The sequence below is a fragment of the Canis lupus genome, chromosome 8 (genome assembly GCF_003254725.2).
Source record: "Canis lupus dingo isolate Sandy chromosome 8, ASM325472v2, whole genome shotgun sequence".
Taxonomy (NCBI): domain Eukaryota; kingdom Metazoa; phylum Chordata; class Mammalia; order Carnivora; family Canidae; genus Canis; species Canis lupus.
The window spans coordinates 50,411,855-50,430,366 of NC_064250.1; the positions used below are offsets into that span (position 1 = coordinate 50,411,855).

The following is an 18,512-nucleotide window of genomic DNA, read 5'->3' on the forward strand; positions in this document are numbered from 1 at the left end:
AATCTACGTTAAGCTGCCATGTTTTGGTCAAATGAGTCAAATATTGGCAACTTCATGTGGTTCAACCTAATAAGATGCTCGATACATGGCAAGGACTCAAATGTTAGCCGAAAGAAACCAGCCTTTGAGCACCTGCTACACCATATTGCTTTTGTGAGACAAAAGGTGAGGCTACCTTGTTCTTTTTTAGGATATATACTTTTTTCACACCCAGCCTATTTTGTCCTTCGAAGTCAGAGCTCAAGTTCATTCATTTGGTCTTCAAAGGAAAACAAGGCATCATCTAGGCACGATACATCTTTCTGAGTTAATCTGATTCTAGTCTTCCATTCTTTGAGCTATTTTACAACTCTGGAGGTTGCTGGTAAGAATAGCGAAGTAAAATCATTATTGTCTTTAAGAAATGCAAGTGATGGGGGCACCTGGTTGGCTCAGTGGTTGAGCATCTGCCTTTGGCTCAGGTCGTGATCTCAGAGTCCTGGAATCAAGCCCTGCATCGGGTTCCTCTCAGGGAGCCTGCTTCCCCCTCTGCCTATGTCTCTGCTTCTCTCTGTGTGTCTCTCACAATTAAATAAATAAAATAAAAATAAATAAGAAAGAAAGAAGAAAGAAAGAAAGAAAGAAAGAAAGAAAGAAAGAAAGAAGAAAGAAAGAAAGAGGGATCCCTGGGTGGCGCAGCGGTTTGGCGCCTGCCCTTGGCCCAGGGCGCGATCCTGGAGACCCGGGATCGAATCCCACGTCGGGCTCCCGGTGCATGGAGCCTGCTTCTCCCTCTGCCTGTGTCTCTGCCTCTCTCTCTCTCTGTATGACTATCATAAAATAAATAAAAAAAAAATATAAAAAAAAAAGAGTTAAAAAAAAAGAAAGAAAGAAAGAAAGAGAAAGAAAGAAAGAAAGAAAGAAAGAAAGAAAGAAAGAAAATCTTAAAAACAAAAAACAAACAAACAAAAAAGAAACGCAAGTGATATCCTGTCCTCTAGAGGTTCATTTGACCTCCCAGTGTGGAAGAAACCAGTTCTACCTTTATTTGCATGTTCGTTTCAATATTCCTGATCTATAAATGTTCTTGTTTTTTAGTATCTCCTTTGGTTGGTTGTCGTATCCTTATCAGTTTCCTTATTCATGAGTCAAATAAAATCTTTGACTTATGTTCATTTTTATATCTGTAATGGAGTCATGATTTTTTGAGAATTATGTTCTAACAGTCTTGTTATACCTAGTCAATTCCTACCTCCCCAATCTTGGCTCCCAGCAACCACTTCTCCACTCTATCACTGTAGGTTAGTTTTGACTTTCTAGATTTCCATATTAATAGAATTATACTTATGGATTCTTTTGTGTTTGGCTTCTTTATTTGAGCATGTTAAGATTCATTTATATGGTTGTAGGTACCAGCCATTCCTTCTTCACTGCTGAGTAATTCCATCAACATACTACAGCTTGCTTATCCATTCACAGTGGTGGCATTTGGATTGTTTCTAGTTAAGGATTATTATGAATAAAGCATCTGTGAATATTCAAGTGCCAGTGTGCACATGCTTTCAGTTCTCTTAGGTGAGTGAAACTGCTGCCAAAAAACTGCCAAATTGTTTTCTCAAATGGCTGTGCACTCTGCATTCCCACATCTTTGTCAACACTTGGTATTGTAATTCTTTTCATTTTTATTTATTTTTACTTTTCATTTATTTTTTTTATTAAATTTTTTTTTTACATTTTTATTTATTTATGATAGTCACAGAGAGAGAGAGAGAGAGAGGCAGAGACACAGGCAGAGGGAGAAGCAGGCTCCATGCACCGGGAGCCCGACGTGGGATTCGATGCCGGGTCTCCAGGATCGTGCCCTGGGCCAAAGGCAGGTGCTAAACCACTGCACCACCCAGGGATCCCTTTTCATTTATTTTGTTTGTAATTCTTTTTAAATGTAGCCATTCTAGTGGGTGGATGAGTGGTGGAGTCTTATTGTAGTTTTAATTTGCATTCCCCAACAACCAGAGATGTTGAACATTTTTCTATGTGCTTTTTTGGCCATTAGTGTATCTTCCTTTGTGAGGAGCTTGTTCAAATCTTCTGGGTCGGGACACCTGGATGGCTCAGCGGTTTAGCGCCTGCCTTCAGCCCAGGGCATGATCCTGGAGACCAGGGATCGAGTCCCACGTCCGGCTCCCTGCATGGAGCCTGCTTCTCCCTCTGCTTGTGTCTCTGCCTCTCTCTTTGTGTCTCTCATGAATAAATAAATAAAATATTTAAAAAAAATCTTCTGGGTCACCTGGCTGACTCAGAGTGCCCGACTATTGATCTAACGGTTGTGAATTCAAGTCCCATGTTGGGAGTAGAGATTACTTAAAAATTAAATCTTTGCAAGCGTCTGGGTGGCTCAGTTGGTTGAGCATCTGACTCAGTTTAGGCTCAGGTCATGGTCTCAGGGTCCTGGGATTGAAGTTCCACATCAGGCTCTCTGCTCAGCACATTCTGCTTGTCCCTCTCCCTCCCCCTCTGCTCCTCTCCTCGCAAATGTGCGCATGTACGCCCTCCCAGATAGATACTATCTTTTACAAATACAAAATTAAAACATTTTAAAGGTTTTGTTTGAGAGAGAACACAAGCGTGAATGGGGAGGGGGGTTGCGTAGGGGCAGAGGGAGAGGGAGAAACAGACCCCCAGCTGAGCGGGAGCCCAGTGCTACTAGGGACTCGATCCCAGGATCCTAAGATCATGACCTGAGCTGAAGGGAGACATTTCACTGACTGAGCCACCCGGTCACCTCCACTCCCCACCAAAAAAATATCTTTAAAAAAGATTCAAATCTTCTGCTTATTTTTTTAGTGAATAGTCTTGCTTTACTGAGTTTAAAGGGTTCTTTCTATACTCTGGATAAAAAGCCTTTGCTAGATATATACTGTGGATGTTTTATCCTAGTCTGGAGTTTGCATTTTCCTTTTATTGAGTCTTAAAGTTTTCATTTTGATAAAGTACAGCTTATCAATAGTTTTGAGCCATGTTTTTTTTTTCTTTTTTTAAGGTTTTATTTATTTATGAGAGACACACAGAGAGAGCAGAGATACAGGCAGAGGGAGGAGAAGCAGGCTCCATGCAAGGAGCCCAATGTGGGACTCAAACCCAGGAATCCGGGATCACGCCCTGAGCCAAAGGCAGGTGCTCAACCGCTGAGCCACCCAGGCGTCCCTTGAGCCATGCTTTTTGTGTTCTAAGAAATTGTTTCCTAATCCAAAGAAACAGATTTTCTTTTATATTTTTCTCTTGGAAGTTTTATCGTTTTTATGTTCAGATCTATGGTTTGAATTAATTACTGTACATGATATTAGGTAAAGATTGAAGCTCATTTGAAGCTCAGTACTTTCCCTGCTGAATTAACTTGGCACTTTGTCAAAAATCAACTAACCAGGGACACCTGGGTGGCTCAGATGGTTGAGTGTCTGCCTTCGGCTCTGGTCATGATCACCTCCAGGTCCTGGGATCAAGACCCATGGGGGGCTCCCCACTCGGTGGAGTCTGCTTCTCCTGCCTCTCCTCCTGCTTGTGCTCTCTCTTCCAACTAAATTAAAAAAGAAAAATCAGGGATCCCTGGGTGGCTCAAAGGTTTAGCCCACGCCCAGGGCGTGATCCTGGAGTCCTGGGATCGAGTCCGGCATGGAGCCTGCTTCTCCCTCTGCCGTGCTCTCTCAAAAATAAATAAATAAAATCCTTAAAAAAAAAAAAAAGTGGCTAACCATATACATGTGGTGGGTCTATTTCTGGACTATTTTTATGTTTATTCTAGTATGTTAACATACAGTGTTACATTAGTTTCAGGTGTACAATATAGTGGTTCAACAATTCTGTTTCTCAGAAATATGGAACGCTTCATGAATTTGCATGTCATCCTTGCATAGGGGCCATGCTTCTCTGTATGATTCTAATTTTAGTATATGTGCTGCTGAAGCGAGCATTATTTCTGGACTATGATGTCTTATTTGTTCTGTATGTCTTATTATGTTCTATTTGTTCTAATGCCAAATGCAGTCTTGGTAGAAAGCTTTGAAATCAGGTAGTACAGTTTCTCTTTCAAAATGGTTTTGGCTATTCTAGGTCCTTTGCATTTCCATATACCTTTTACCAATTTGCCATCGTCTACCATAAAAGCGCACTAGGGATCTTTTTCAATACTTGAAATCCTTCACTGGTTTTCTCCACTGTGTAAGACAACTCCTCACGCCGACAGCCCAGAGAAGTAAGCCTCTGCCCCCTCCTCGCCAGCCCCCTTTCTCATCTTCCCCTTTGTTCAGAGGATTAGCCACATTTTCTTTTGGATCGTCCATGTCTTAGAAAAGTTTCCTCTGTCACCTCTGTCTAAACCACATACTAGTTACATGTTTTTATCATGTTCTTTATTTTTCCTTCACAGCACTCACCAGTTTGTAAAATGACATATGTGTCCATATGCTTATTTGTTTACTGTTTGTTTCTTGCTGGTATTGGTAATGCTCAGTTCAGAGCCCGGCATGGAAACAGCACTCAATATTTACTGGTTGAATGAATAAAGGCAGAGTTAGCGTTCTGAATAGTTTATTTGGGGCAAAACAATATATTTGCATGGGATGATTCTTAAGTCATCTCGAGAAGTTCCCCTTCAGTTCTTAACATGTGGTCGCAAACTGATACACCTAGCCCATCCCATTATTTATAGATTCACAGTCATCCAACAAGGTAAAAAAAAATAAATCATCTGGCAAAGAAGGAAAGCGAGGGTAAGGGAGAAAGAGAGAAGGTGACATTTTAACACATGACTAAAATTTAAGATTTTTAAATTTACATTTCCCCCTCTCACTTTCTCAGATTATAAGCATCACAGCAATGGAGAGGGATTATCACTGCACCTCTTGCAAAGTCCAGTTTACAGGCAAATTGGTCAATGTAAAAATAAAGGCCAACAAAATAAGATCTCAGCTCCCCATACACAATTTCTCTATACTTATTATCTTTCCCCCTTCTCTTAACATTTGCTACCATTATACAGAGAGGGATCATCAAGACTGTGTGGGCATGCTGGCTGATGCTGGTTGAACTGACACAGGGATTTCACCAAGGATCCTGTAAAGAACCACCAAGGATGCTTTTTATCTACTCAACCATTGGTTTAACATCACTGAGGTGACATGACCTAATGTGAAGGGTGAAGACAAATCACCACTCCACCTCAGTCAGGAGTATGTCCCATATTCCCCTGGCAGGCCCACGCAGGGTGATGGAGCTTCACACAAGAAACCTGAGGAACTGTTGGGAAAAGCAGACTTTGAATGGACTCAAGGTTCCTGGTGCACGGAGGGATCACTTATCCATGGAGATGGCAACAAGGCAGATAGATCACCTAGCACATCAGGGTGTGATTTTGTCTTTACCTTTCACTTAGTTTCCCCACAACTCCAAAGGAACAAAACTTTGGGTATTGCTTCATCAAAAACGCATAACCGCAGTGTAAGAACCATTGCATTCTTTAGGGTCAGTTTACTAGAACTCATCATACAGAAAGAGTCACAGTTCAAGGCCATCCATTGTGTGTACTATGTAGTAAACAAGACAATGCCCACAACTCTCCCATCCAGCCACTCCCAAGGGTAGGCTGGGAATATCTCCAGACTCACAGAACTAGAATATACTTCAGTAAGTCCATCCACAAGCTAACTCCTTTGCACCACCACCCCCTCTCCCCCAAAAGACTGAATCTATAGCAAAAGGTGCTTGGAAGACAGAAGTCACTGGAAATGACAAAAGGGGCAACGTTTTCCATACAATTAAAAGCAAATGGATCACTGGCTAGTCCTAGCATTTCTTCTGTATGGTAAGGCAGGAAGCCAGCCTTCTAATTAGGTATCTGGGCACATGGTAATTGGGTAGGAGCCTAAACACTACATTTCCTGTGGATAAAGCTGAGAGAGTAAGATCTGCTTTTCTCCCTGTGGAAGGTATTTTGATTAACTGACTTAATAGATTAAGATGCCTGCTGGGCACTGAGCTTCCATGTTAAGCAGGTAGCAGCATCTCTTTAGGTACTGAGGCTGCAATGAAGCAAGTAGCAGCTCAATAGCCAAGAAGAATCATTTGATTTTCCTAACTTCCTCTTCATGGCCCCTCTGGTCTATGCTGAGTTTACCTGTGTGAAAGGCTTAACAGTTCTGATCTTTACAAAGATAGACATTCAGAAGGAAAAGCGCTATGCTCTTTCCCCTTTGCTAACCACATGGGTTGGAGTCAAGCGAGATTAAAGCCCATCTTGGCTTATCTAGAACACCAGGAAAAACATCCTGGGAATTAGGTCACAGCAGTTCTTTATACAAGGGAACCTAGAGCCAGTCAGTTGTATTTAATCATCTGTAGGTAGCTTTGCCTCATCCCTACAAATTCTTACAAGGATTACCCAAATTCTTCTTCACTGCCTATGGCACGACTAGCAGTCCTGTGCTATTTCCCAATCCAGCATGAATAGGGGCCAGAGAGCCTCATCAATTAGGAAAGGGAACAGGGTAGGCAGAGAAACAGGGAGATAGTGGGAGATGGCATCTCGTTTTTCCCCTTCGCTGAGGAGCCAGGAAATCTCTCCATGTGAGCCATTTTTCCTCCTGGTTTTCACTAACAGAAATGAAGCAAAGCATACTACAAAATTCAGCTAGACTGTACTAGTCATAACAAACTCAGATAAAGGCTCCCTCAAGTAGGGAAGAAAGAAGTTTCCGGACTCCTGAAATGTAAGGCTGAGTGTCCAAAGACAGGGTATCTGATCTAGTGATCCTCCAAACAGCACCACCATATAGGTTTTCTCTGGAGTTGAAATTCTAAAAATCAAGAATTGGAAGTTACAGAAAGAAAGGCCGAATACCCTTAGATGGAGGGATTATGATGAGAGACAAAGCATTGGCACAATATTCCATTCCTGGGCTTCTGAAAGGCCATTAAGCAAACACACAGCCCTTAGCAGTCATAGGGTATTTCTATTCCTTCTGACTGCTTCAGGAAGAAGCGTGTTTTGACCATCTGAAGTACTCACCGTATCAAGAAAGTTTAAGACAGTAATCATAGGACTAAGACGCCAAGTTCCTCAAACAAGCAAGCAGTATGGTGAGAGGTTCTGGAAACTAAGATGATTTTTAAAGGGAAGAAATTTTCCAGAGCAAAGCAAAAAGTGAAAGTGCTCCAAAGACTCCATCCCTGAATATACTCTTTCAATATTTACTTGCTGTAGAGTGTATGCCATGTTCTAGGGTAAAACTTCTAAAATAAAGGTGGGAGGAGAATCTGCCAATGCCTCTTGATCCATTCTTTGTGATTCTGATGTCTCCTGGGTATAAACGTCCTGGTTTCTGATGTGATCTGCAGAAAAAGGTCTTATAAACCTGAAATGGATAAAGGCAATGCTAAATAGAAAGAGGGATGAGAAAAAAATGGTAAGGATTAGTCACATCTCTGTTGACTCTGATTATCACCTTTGGTAGTAACCGTTAGCTGACTCCTGTTTGCATCCCATCAGATTTGTGAATCAGGCTGTGTTAAACCATGCACTAAACAACACTTACGTCTACTCATTGCCAATAACTGTATTTATATACACCTGTATTTCCCCAAGTGCTTGGTTAAATGATACTTGTGATATGACTGGACTCTAGATTTATTTACAGTTTCCAAGAAGAGACAACCAGCATGTATAACATTTTGTCCTCTAGAAAGCAGAGGTCCTGGGTGGATCACAGTTTTGTCTCTTCAAAATAAATTTGTAACTTAACATCTACTCTGACATAACTTTGCACCAGCAAAGTAATATATATATATATATATATATATATATACACATATGTATGTATTTAAATGCCCATACTGACATTTTAAATTGCAGCGACTTCATGCAAGTCAAAATAAAAAGAGTAGCAGGTAAGTTCATTGCTTGAAGTTTGTGACTTTTGCAAACCCTACACCATTTGACGAATAACTGCAATGCGAAAGCTATCTGATGTTCTAGTGAGGTTCTATGGTGAGGAACTAGATGTAAAGGTTAGCAATGTATTTCTTCTACAGGACTACTTAGTTACCACAATCTCTTTTTTACTTCAACTTGTGTATGCTAAATAATAGTCCCTGAATTTCTACTTGCTTCTTTTATTCACTCTTTTCTATTCTCTAAAAAAGCAAAACACAACCTTGGAATATTTCAAAGGCTGAAAGCTCTCAGATGCTGAGAGTGACCAAAGGTGACTTAAGACATGAAAGCAAAACTTCACCAACAATCCTATTGCTTCCATCGTCCACTACATGTGTCTGCACAAACACCACAGCTGATGACAAGAAGCCCAGGAGAATTTGGACTGATAATTTCTATCAATACAAGGAGTGATCTCAAAAACAGAGACATGCAAAACTTTTACACAGTGTTGTTCCATTTTTTGCCCGATCCTTCCCCCATATTACTCGATAACTACTAGAAGACAAGCTGATCTTGGGTATAATAAAGTCAAAAGTTCTCTTCATTTAAGCTTTGGTCAACAGAAAAAAGGAAGAGCTTTAACATGGTGGTTTTCAGATTTGTTCTTTGGTCAAGCAGTATAAAGCTCTCTGAAAGAAGTCCCCTTACCTGGCATGAAAAGAGTCAAACTAGAGGATCCCAGTTTGGCAAAGACATAGGTATTCAAAATTTCTCAAGGGGAGAGAAAAAAGAAAGAAAAAAGAAACCCTAAACCCCAGATGCCAGATTAGAATCGTTTTAGGATGTTAAGAGTAAAAGAGAACTAGCACTCAGAAGAATAATATTTAAATGGGTCAGCTTCTAAAAAGGGTAAGTTAATATCTTTAATCCTTAAATAGGAACATGGCAAATGATTTCTGAGCAGAGGATTTACCAACATTTTCCTTTATCAGTTTAAATCCTAATCTGGACCCAGACCCAGGCTGAGGCTGTCATAATTTTGAAAAGCAGGGAACAGTAAGAACCAAGCATGGACATCCTGCCAGTTCACACTGCCCCAACCCTCTCACCCCTGCAGGACTGCAGGTCACCCTGCTAAGCAGCTGTGGACACAGGACATGCAGTGAGGTGTGAGTCAGCTTCACCACGAAGGTCCGACCAAGGTGGGATGTGGGTGCTTTATGAACAACTTAAGTATTTTAAATGGCAGGTGGAAGTGTTAGTTTAGAGCTTGGAGAGAACTCAGAAATTGGGCATTCCCCTCAGACAGTGATCATCATAGATATTTGATGGGGAAGGAAGAAATCACCTGGTGACCAGAACAAGACCAAACCTTGGTCGGCTCCTGGCCAGGGGAAGTTCCATGATGAGGGGCAGTTTTTAGCAATGCTAGTATTTACTGTTTTCCGTCAACAGCTAAACTTCAAACGAAAGGGAGAACACTTTGGTTGACTGGTTTAGTAAGGATTCCAAGGTTGGTAGCCTCTAAGATCTGGATTGGAAGTAAGTGGAAGGCACTTGCTCCTTGGGGAGGAGGGCTGTATGAGTCTCAAGGCTGCAGTGCCGGGGCCAGTGGGAGCTTTGGAGGGGCCAAGTCTGCAGGCGGCAGGGAGAAGGTAATGGCCAGGGCCATTAATTAACCATTACGTGGTTAGCCAGGGCCAGGCTAGGGTCAGTGTGATTTCACAAGAAGAGTTAAAAAATAAAACATTTTTAATGGACAAAAAAGTAGACTGGGTCACCTTTTTTTTTTTTTTCTTTGTAAGGTGAAATGTAGCAAAGGAAGAATGTGAAGCAGTTTTTGTTTTTTGTTTTTTTTTTTTTTGTTTTTTTACTATTTACAAAATGCCATTTAGAGCGAGGTGGCCACCATCAGTAGTTGAGGAAATGTCTTTCATGTGAGATGGCCACAGAAGTATGGTTCCTGGAACTGGCTCAGAAAGGCCACACACTGTACTGAGTGAGGGTGAGTTCCTCCAAGGGAGCACCAAAAAGGCTCAGTCTTCTGTTTCTTCATACGTAGTCTCATCAAAAGGCCTGTCTAGTAGAGGCACCAACCGATGACGGGAATACTTCAGTTGCAATAGGTCCCCAACTTCGTCTATCTCCTTTAAAGCCTAAAATATATAAAAGCAGAGGTCAGTCAGAGCCAAGAGGATACAGGCATGCCTGGTGCTTTAATTTCCTAAAAATGTTCACGGCAAGATTATCCTCTGGTGGAACTGTTTGTGTCTAGTGCATTAACTCTGATCTAACTACAGGACAGCTGCGGAAAGACCGCTTTTTGAGCAAGAAAGTCAGGCTGGTCATGAATAATGGGTTGTGAATAGCAGTGAAGCAGGATAAAGGGTATAAATCATCAAAGTACATCACGCTTGGTAGAGGAGTATCCACCCTGAACTTGCCAGGCTGGCTACCACTGTCACTTGTCCCCTCATACTGTAGTACTTGCTGATTCTATCATCATGCTACAAGAAAACCAATGGGAAGTGTGCGCTGAGATGCTTTCTAAATGCAAGATGAAGAGAGCTCCCAAAGTGAACTGCTGATCAGACTTAGTAAGAAAAAGGGGAAGCCATTAGGAGACTCTGGGTAGGTAATGTACAGAGAGTAGATGAGGCAGCAAGAATGGACAGAGCCAGGACTTAAACTCAGGCATGAGTTTGAACTCTAAAATCCTAATCTTGAAGAGATCTTTTCTTCCCGTCAAAACTATCTCAATTTAACTTTTTCTTTTAAAAAAATTTGCTCTTTTGTTTTTCATAAAAAATTCAAACATTAAAACAAGTTATGAAAAGTCTCTTCCTGATTGCTACATCAATCAGTTCACAGTTAACCTTTCCAAAAAATGGCACAGAGAGTCAGAACAGAGGACCCTAATATGGGAAGTGGATATGTGTTTGTGATTTCTTAGGAACACTCTAACAGAAGGATATGGAAGCTTGAGGCCCCAGATACTTCTCAGAGAAATCCAAAGAAGACTACAAAAATTCTGTAATACTAGGCTCTGGGCTTTTCACTAAAACCACCTCAGGCATGTCACAGAATGCTCTCTAGCCCTCGTATTCTCTCCCCAAGTGCCTGTGAATGGTAGGTACCCAGTGGATCCAGTAACAAACTTGGGGTGAAGGGCCTTAGCTTTGCAGACAGGACGTCTCATTAGACCAGGAAATGGTAAGGTGGGCAGTAGCTGCCAAAGTGTGACTCTCCAAATTCCCATCATGCCGCACACATCTTCTGTCCACTATTACAGTTAAAATTTCATATGAAAATATATACCTTCTACGTCATAAAAGGGAGTCAGCTAAATATTAGTAAAAGGTATATTTACTTGTTCTTAAATTTATATTTTTAAAAAGATTATATTTTTATTTATTTCAGAGAGAAAGAGAGAGTATGAGCAGGAAGAGGGGCAGGGAGAGAGAGAATCCCAAGCAGACTCCCCACTGAATGTGGAGCCAGATGTGGGGCTCAATCTCACAATCCTGAGATCAAGACCTGAGCCAAAATCAAGAGTTGGATGCTTAACTGACTGAGCCACCAAGAGCCCCTAAATTTAACTTAAAAAATCAGTGTTTGTAGAGAGAAAAATCCCATGAATAAATAGTATCCCTTATTTATTCTAGCAGAAGAAAAAAAGTCTTCATTCGAAATGTGGAAAATAGAGAAAGCAAATTAAGAGCTGGACCTCAGTCCTCAGCTTTCAGAACAGTGGTACCTTGAGAAAAACTGAAACAATTTAAGATTGAATTTCAGCTAGGAGAACCCATTAGTCATTTATCCCCCTGACCTCTGATATAGGATTTGTTAATTTAAAACAACATGACTTACTAAGATCACCAAGTAAAAGACATTTATGAATTCTGACTTCAGAATATTTTTTTCATCAATGTAAAAAAGAAAAGGAATAGACAGAAAAAAAACTCCCAGTAGCCCAAAGGGATCTAAATTCCATGATTTCCTCTGATCCTACACCAAACATTTCAGATAAATAGGTTTTATTTACATAAAACCATAACTAGAAACTGCTAGTTTGCCGTTACGTAGGTCACCTGGTTAGGGGAGGAATAAGGGACAGTTACAAGTATCACCATCCATTAGCAAATCATCTATACTCAACTGCTGGATCATAGGGTGAGATGGGTTCTTAGGGAAAAACATATAAATCATAGAGTTGAGTTTGGTCCTTGAATAAAAGAATATTCTAGAACAGCTGTCCCTGGAGCTGATCGGTAACCCTGCCTTTCTCATTTTAAAAAATAAGTTTTATTTGATACAATTCATATGCCATTAAAGTCACCTTTTTATTTTATTTTTTTTAAAGATTTTTTAATTTATTTATTCACAGAGACACAGCTAGAGAGAGAGAGAGAGAGGCAGAGACACAGGCAGAGGGAGAAGCAGGCACCATGCAGGGAGCCCGATGTGGGACTTGATCCCGGGTCTCCAGGATCACGCCCTGGGCTGCAGGCAGCGCTAAACCGCTGCGCCACGGGGGCTGTCCCATATTTTATTTTATTTTTTTAAAGTCACCTTTTTAAAGTGTACAATTCAGTGCTTCTTATCTAATCTTAAAGTATTATCACCTCAAAAAAGAAACCCCACGTTCACATCCTCATCCCTGCCTTCTCCAGGCCCTGACAACCATCAATCTAGTTTCTGACCCTATGGATTTGCCTATTCTGGACATTTCATAATGTGGTTTTTCATGCCTGGCTTCTTTTACTTAGCATAATGTCCTCAAGGTTCATCCGGGTTGTAGGGGTCCAACTTCATTCCTTTTCCTGTGGTGATCCAGTTGTCTGGTACCATTTGTTGAAGAGACTATTCTTTCCTCATTAACCAGTCTGGGCTCTCTTGTAGAAAATCAATTAGCCATAGATGCTTGGGTGTATTTATGGACTCTCAATCCTCTTCCACCATTGCTTTAATTGCCGTATCTTTGGGTTTAAGATTTTATTTATTTATTCAGGAGAGACACAGAGAGGGAGAGAGGCAGAGACACAGGCAGAGGGAGAAGCAGACTCCCTGCAACAAGCACGATGTGGGACTCGATCCCGGATCCCAGGATCACGCCTTGAGCAGAAGGCAGACGCTCAACTGCTGAGCCACCCAGGCATCCCAATTGCCGTAGCTTTGTTGTAATTTTCAATCCTGGGGAGTCTGACTCCTCCAACTTAGACTTTCTCTCTCTGAACTATTTTGGCTATTTGGGGTCCCTTACAGTTCCATATAAACTCAAGGATCAGCTTTTCCATTTCTGCTAAAAAGGCCACTGGAATTTTGATAGGCATTGCACTAGATCTACATAGTTTTATAGTTTTCAGTATACAAGTCTTTCATCTCCTTGGTTAAATTTATTCCTGGGTATTTTATTCTTTTGAATGCTAGCACAAATTAAATTTTCTTAATTCTTGTTTCTTCACTGCTGGCATATAGAAACATACTAATTTTTGTATTGATCTTTAACCCTGAAACTTTGCTAATTATGTTTATTTATTAGCTCTAGCAGATTGGTTTTGGTTTCTGTGTGTGAATTTTCATTTCTATGTAACCATGTCACATGGTTCATTACTAAACAAAAATTCATTTGTACTTCATAATGCTCATGTTTACCTCCATAAAAACAGTGCAGGACAAAATGACTTCAAGAAATCTATGCTTTCAAAAAAAATGTACTTTATGCTTCAAGAAAAACTAAATGGGAAGCAAAAGCAAACAATTCCATAAGTGGATCTTACGAAAATGATGAGAACTCTCAATTGGCAAATATATTTATTGGCAACAGAAATCTACTTCAATATCTTGGTTAAATTCTTTCATGAATGTGTATAGTCCTCCAGAGTCAAAGCTGTTTTCAGAAGACACAGTGTATCACTATAGCCATTGCTTATAATGACACAGATGTTTTTTCAAAGACAAGTCAAACTTTAAATATAAATAGAAGAGAATGAAAGAAAAGCTGTTATCAGTAGGGTTAAAAAAAGAATCAATGCAGAAATTCGGCAGTAAGATTTCTGAGGAATGGGAAAATCTATTGAAAAAATCTGAAAAGAACAATCAAAATAAAGAAAAAAGACACAGTATCAATAATAAACGGAACCCAATTTCCCAGTATTGGAATTTGATTAAAAATATACTTGTGGAAATTTTGTTATATAGAAATAGGGAAGAAGAATTAGTCTTCAGCTGCTCAGAAATTTAAAAATTTCAAATAAATTGCTACAAAGAACTCTTAAAAACATGTACTCATAATATTCAAGATTAGCTTTCCAATGAATTAATGGAATACTTTTAGCAACTGCAGCTGACCTGTGAACGACGAGGGTTTGAACTGTGTGTGGGTCCACTTATATGTGATTTTTTTTCCAATAAATACAGTACTATAAATGTCTTTTCCCTACGATCTTAATAATATTTTCTTTATTTTAGCTTTATTATAAGAATATAGTACATAATACATATAACTTACAAAATACATGTTAAGTGCCAGTTTGTGTTATCAGTGAGGCTTCCAGTTGACAGCAGTACTTAAGTTTTGGGGGAGGCAAAAGTTACATGTGGATTTTTGACCCTGGGATGGTGTGTGTTAGTGCCCCTAACCACCCTGCACCCCATTCCGGGTATTGTTCAAGATCAACCATAATTTTATGTAAATATTATGTTCTAGAGTTCAATAAACTCCCAGAAAGAATTACTTATTTCATGTCTGAAGTCTTCGATATGAAATAATAGCATGTTAACAGAATATCACAAGATAAGAATAAATTAAGACCATAATTCAATTCTGTAATTATGAGCTGTTATCATGTGCCTTATTATTACTATGAGCCGTTATTACAAGGTAGGTTCTGGAGATATAGAAAAGCAAAAGAGACTTAGTCCCTGCTCTCAAGCTTTATACAATGGAGAAGACTAGCATTAAATAATTCCAGGTAGGAAGGATTTACTAAGGGGGAATCTTAAGATTCCAAGGAAATACCAAGCAAGAGGATTGAGGAATTCCTTTGGGCAAGTTTCCTTTGAATGGAGATGTGAAAAATCAGTAGGAGTCAGGCAGGCAAAAGAGAGAGGGGGTTCAAAAGAGAATATTCTACAGAGAGACAGGACAACATACAAGAAGGCTTACAGTAGAAACAGCTAGAGAACAAGGAGAGTTATACAGTTGTAGAGGCCATAATAAGGGAGAGAGTGGAACAAGATAAAGCCAGAAACTCCTCAGAACCCTAATAACACAAGGTCTAGTGGGCAATGCTAATGGCTTTGCAATTTTTTTGTAAACAGCAATGATTTAAGCAGCATTGTATACTCTGTTCTCTATTTAACCAGTTAATATCTTAGATGCTCAAAGAACTTCAGGATCAACAGATGATCAATTTCATTTGATATTTATATAAATGTATATTTATACAGGTATATTTATATCAAGTGAAAGTATCTACTTACAGTATCAAGGATTTCTTTGGTATGAGCTGCTGACAGGCAAAACCTGGCTCTGGACTCAATAATTGGAGTAGCAGGAAATCCCACCACAACTACACCGATATTCCGCTTCAGCATCTCCCGTCCAAAAGCGCTGTGAGGGGAAAACAGGGTAAAGAAACCCGGAAGAGGGATCCCTGGGTGGCGCAGCGGTTTAGCGCCTGCCTTTGGCCCAGGGCGCGATCCTGGAGACCCGGGATTGAATCCTACGTCGGGCTCCCGGTGCATGGAGCCTGCTTCTCCCTCTGCCTATGTCTCTGCCTCTCTCTCTCTCTCTCTCTCTCTGTGTGTGTGTGTGTGACTATCATAAATAAATTAAAAAAAAAAAAAAAGAAAAAGAAAAAAAAGAAACCCGGAAGAGTAATAAACCACAGCATGAAGGTCTTGTGGTCCTGAATGATTTAAACTCTTAGGTGATAAGACATTGGGGAGTTCTATTAGGAATTTCCTCTAACTTCTTTTCAAGTTAAAACTGCCAGAGTGGCTCAGTCGGTTAGGCAACTGACTCTTGATTTGGGCTCAGGTCATGATCTCAAGGTCCTGGGATGAGCCCAGCATAGCAGTGGGCTTTGTGCTCAGTGGGGAGTCTGCTCATCTCCCTCTCTCTCTGCTCCCCTGCCCCTTCCCCCAGCCCACTTGCTCTCATTCATTCTAAAACGGATAAATCAATCTTAAAAAAAAAAAAAAAAAAACCCAAATAACTGCCAGGTTATGAATAACTTCAATTCAGTCCTAAAGTGATCTTCTCCCAAATGGTTTCCTTCACAAAGATAAAGAATATAGTTGTCAGAGACTGCTTTTTAATAGAGCTTGTCTAAACTAATTTACAGTTATAGCCTTAAAGTTTTCCTGACACATAAGAGTGGTTCAGAGGCTTCAAAATGAATTGAGTTTAAAACTCTGTCTTTGAAAGTATTAGGTTTGGCAGTTTAAACAATTCTTAAGATGAAGAATGCAGAGGATCTGCTGTAACATGGATATCTTTCTACTGGCAGAATGGCCAACTAGTTTTAGCCCTCCAGACCAGGCACTTCTTTTCTTTCTCCTAAGTTTATGTATTTATTTAGGTGATCTCTGTACCCAATGTGGGACTTGAACTCACCATCCTGAGATCAACAGTCACACACTCCTCTGAGCCAGCCAGGTATCCCAAAGGCTATTTATTTCTTTGATCAACTTGAGTGTTAAGCTGCCTTTGGTATTTAGGGTTTCCTTTAGTGTCTGTGAAGCAAACTCATTCCCAGGCTTCAGCTGACGGCCCAGACTACACAAATCTCGCTCGTTTAACTCTTCACCCCAAGCCAAACTGTGGCACATGACCTTATACTCCACATCTGTATCTTGTCTAAATAACACAATTCTAACTTTCACGTAAATTTCATTTGCTAATTATGTTAGGACCTACCATATTCCTTTCTTGACTATTCCCTTAGCATTTTAACTTTTAGTTTATTTAATCTCTACACTCAACACGGGGCTTGAACTCAACCATGAGATCAAGAGTCGCATGCTCTTCTGACTGAGCCAGCCAGGTACCCACCCCTTCCTTTAGCATTTTAAAGCATTAGTTTGAGAATAAGAAATACCCCATGTTTTGGTTATCCCAGTAACTAATTACGTAAGTGCCAGCCTTTCCCCACTCTTTCTAGTACTTCCTCTGGCCCTGAGGAAGGTCTGTGTCTTCAGGACACCCTCCCAAATGGTCTAGTTAGTTCTTTATTCCTGTTCACCTTAATCTCTCTAAATCTTTATTTTAATGTATACAGTTAGTTTCACCTGTGTAGAATTGGTTAGACACAGTCCCCTCCAAAGAAATAGTTCTAGATTAAGTCCTCCAGACCAGACAACTCTTTGTTTATTTATGATAATTACATTTAAAGAAGAGTGAGAAAATCCTACACCTCTGCTTTGGTTCATTTTTTCCACTCCCTCTGAAGGCTATGATGCCAAATACTCATATGACTTTCTATTGAAAACTCAACTCTTTTTCTCTCAGTGTCCACCTTTCCCCCCATTTTCTGCCTTCTTACTACTTCTAGGTTCCCTGCTTTAATATGCTCTCCTATATATCCATTTTAATAAACATTACTGAGTACCCTCTAAGTGCCAGGGACTCTGGTGGGCACTGGGAATTCAAAGATGAATAAAAATATTTGCTCCTTTAATGAGTTCAATTAAACCTGAGAAACAATCCTTATCCAATTTTATATTTAAGATCCAGTCAAAAAGAAAAAAAAAAGATCCAGTCAAAATTCACAAATCTGAAAAGATGTGTTTTTGTTGTTGTTTTAGTTTTACTGAGTCTACACTAAGCAGATAACTCCTTTTTTTTTTTTTTTTTTTTTTTTAAGATTTTATTTATTTGATAGAGAACACAAGCAGGGCGAGTGGGAGAGGGAAAAAGCATGTTTCCTGTCAAGCAGGGAGCTGGAAGTGGGACTCAACCCCATGATCAAGACCTGAGCTGAAGGTAGATGCTTAACTGATTGAGCCACCCAGGCGCCCCTATTTTACATTTTTAATTTTTTTAATTTTTATTTATTTTTAAGATTTATTTAGTTTATTTATTCATGAGAGACACAGAGAGAGGGGCAGAGACATAGGCAGAAGGAGAAGCAGGCTCTCTGCAGTGAGCCTGACACAGGACTTGGCCCCAGGACCCAGGATCACACCCTGAACCAAAGGTAGACACTCAACCACTGAGCCATCCAGGTGCCCCTCTTTGACATTTCTGATGCAATTTTCATACAATTATTTTGCAAAGAACTGTATTTGCTCACTTCATATTACTTTTCAAATGTCTTCTGGTTCCATTATACATCTGGACTTCTCAAATACATTGGAAGCTATTCTAGGGCAAAGCTTTCCATTATACACTAGTTGCACAAACCAAAGAAACTGGTGTAATCTGCACCTTGGGAAGCCATGCAATAACATGCCCTAACCTTAGAGCTCACTACTCTCCCTCGGGCACTGCATTTCAGCTCCACTCGCCTTCTTGCTATTCCTCAATCAGCTAAGTATGTTCCTGTGTTATGGCCTTTGCACAGAACTTCTTTCTCCACATGGCTAACTCTGCTCCTTC

At 40.1% G+C, this 18,512-nt stretch overlaps 1 protein-coding gene and 1 non-coding gene across 4 annotated transcripts in view; both read right to left on the reverse strand.

The window, feature by feature from the left end:
* Positions 1-3,845: 3,845 nt before the first annotated feature.
* LOC112658109 (U6 spliceosomal RNA) lies at positions 3,846-3,947 on the reverse strand. Its single transcript, XR_003135515.1, has one exon. It is a non-coding gene; the product is annotated as a U6 spliceosomal RNA (small nuclear RNA).
* Positions 3,948-4,546: 599 nt separating this feature from the next.
* SPTLC2 (serine palmitoyltransferase long chain base subunit 2) overlaps positions 4,547-18,512 on the reverse strand; it is a 109,423-nt gene continuing 95,457 nt past the window's right edge. For 2 of the 3 annotated variants that reach the window (XM_049113359.1, XM_025442492.3), the window contains one exon: positions 4,547-10,062. In XM_049113359.1, the coding sequence (XP_048969316.1) occupies positions 10,056-10,062 (7 nt within the window). In that variant the 3' untranslated portion in view covers positions 4,547-10,055. Of the gene's footprint in view, positions 10,063-15,391; positions 15,522-18,512 lie in introns of all 3 variants that reach the window. The other variant, XM_025442489.3, reaches the window with a different exon arrangement.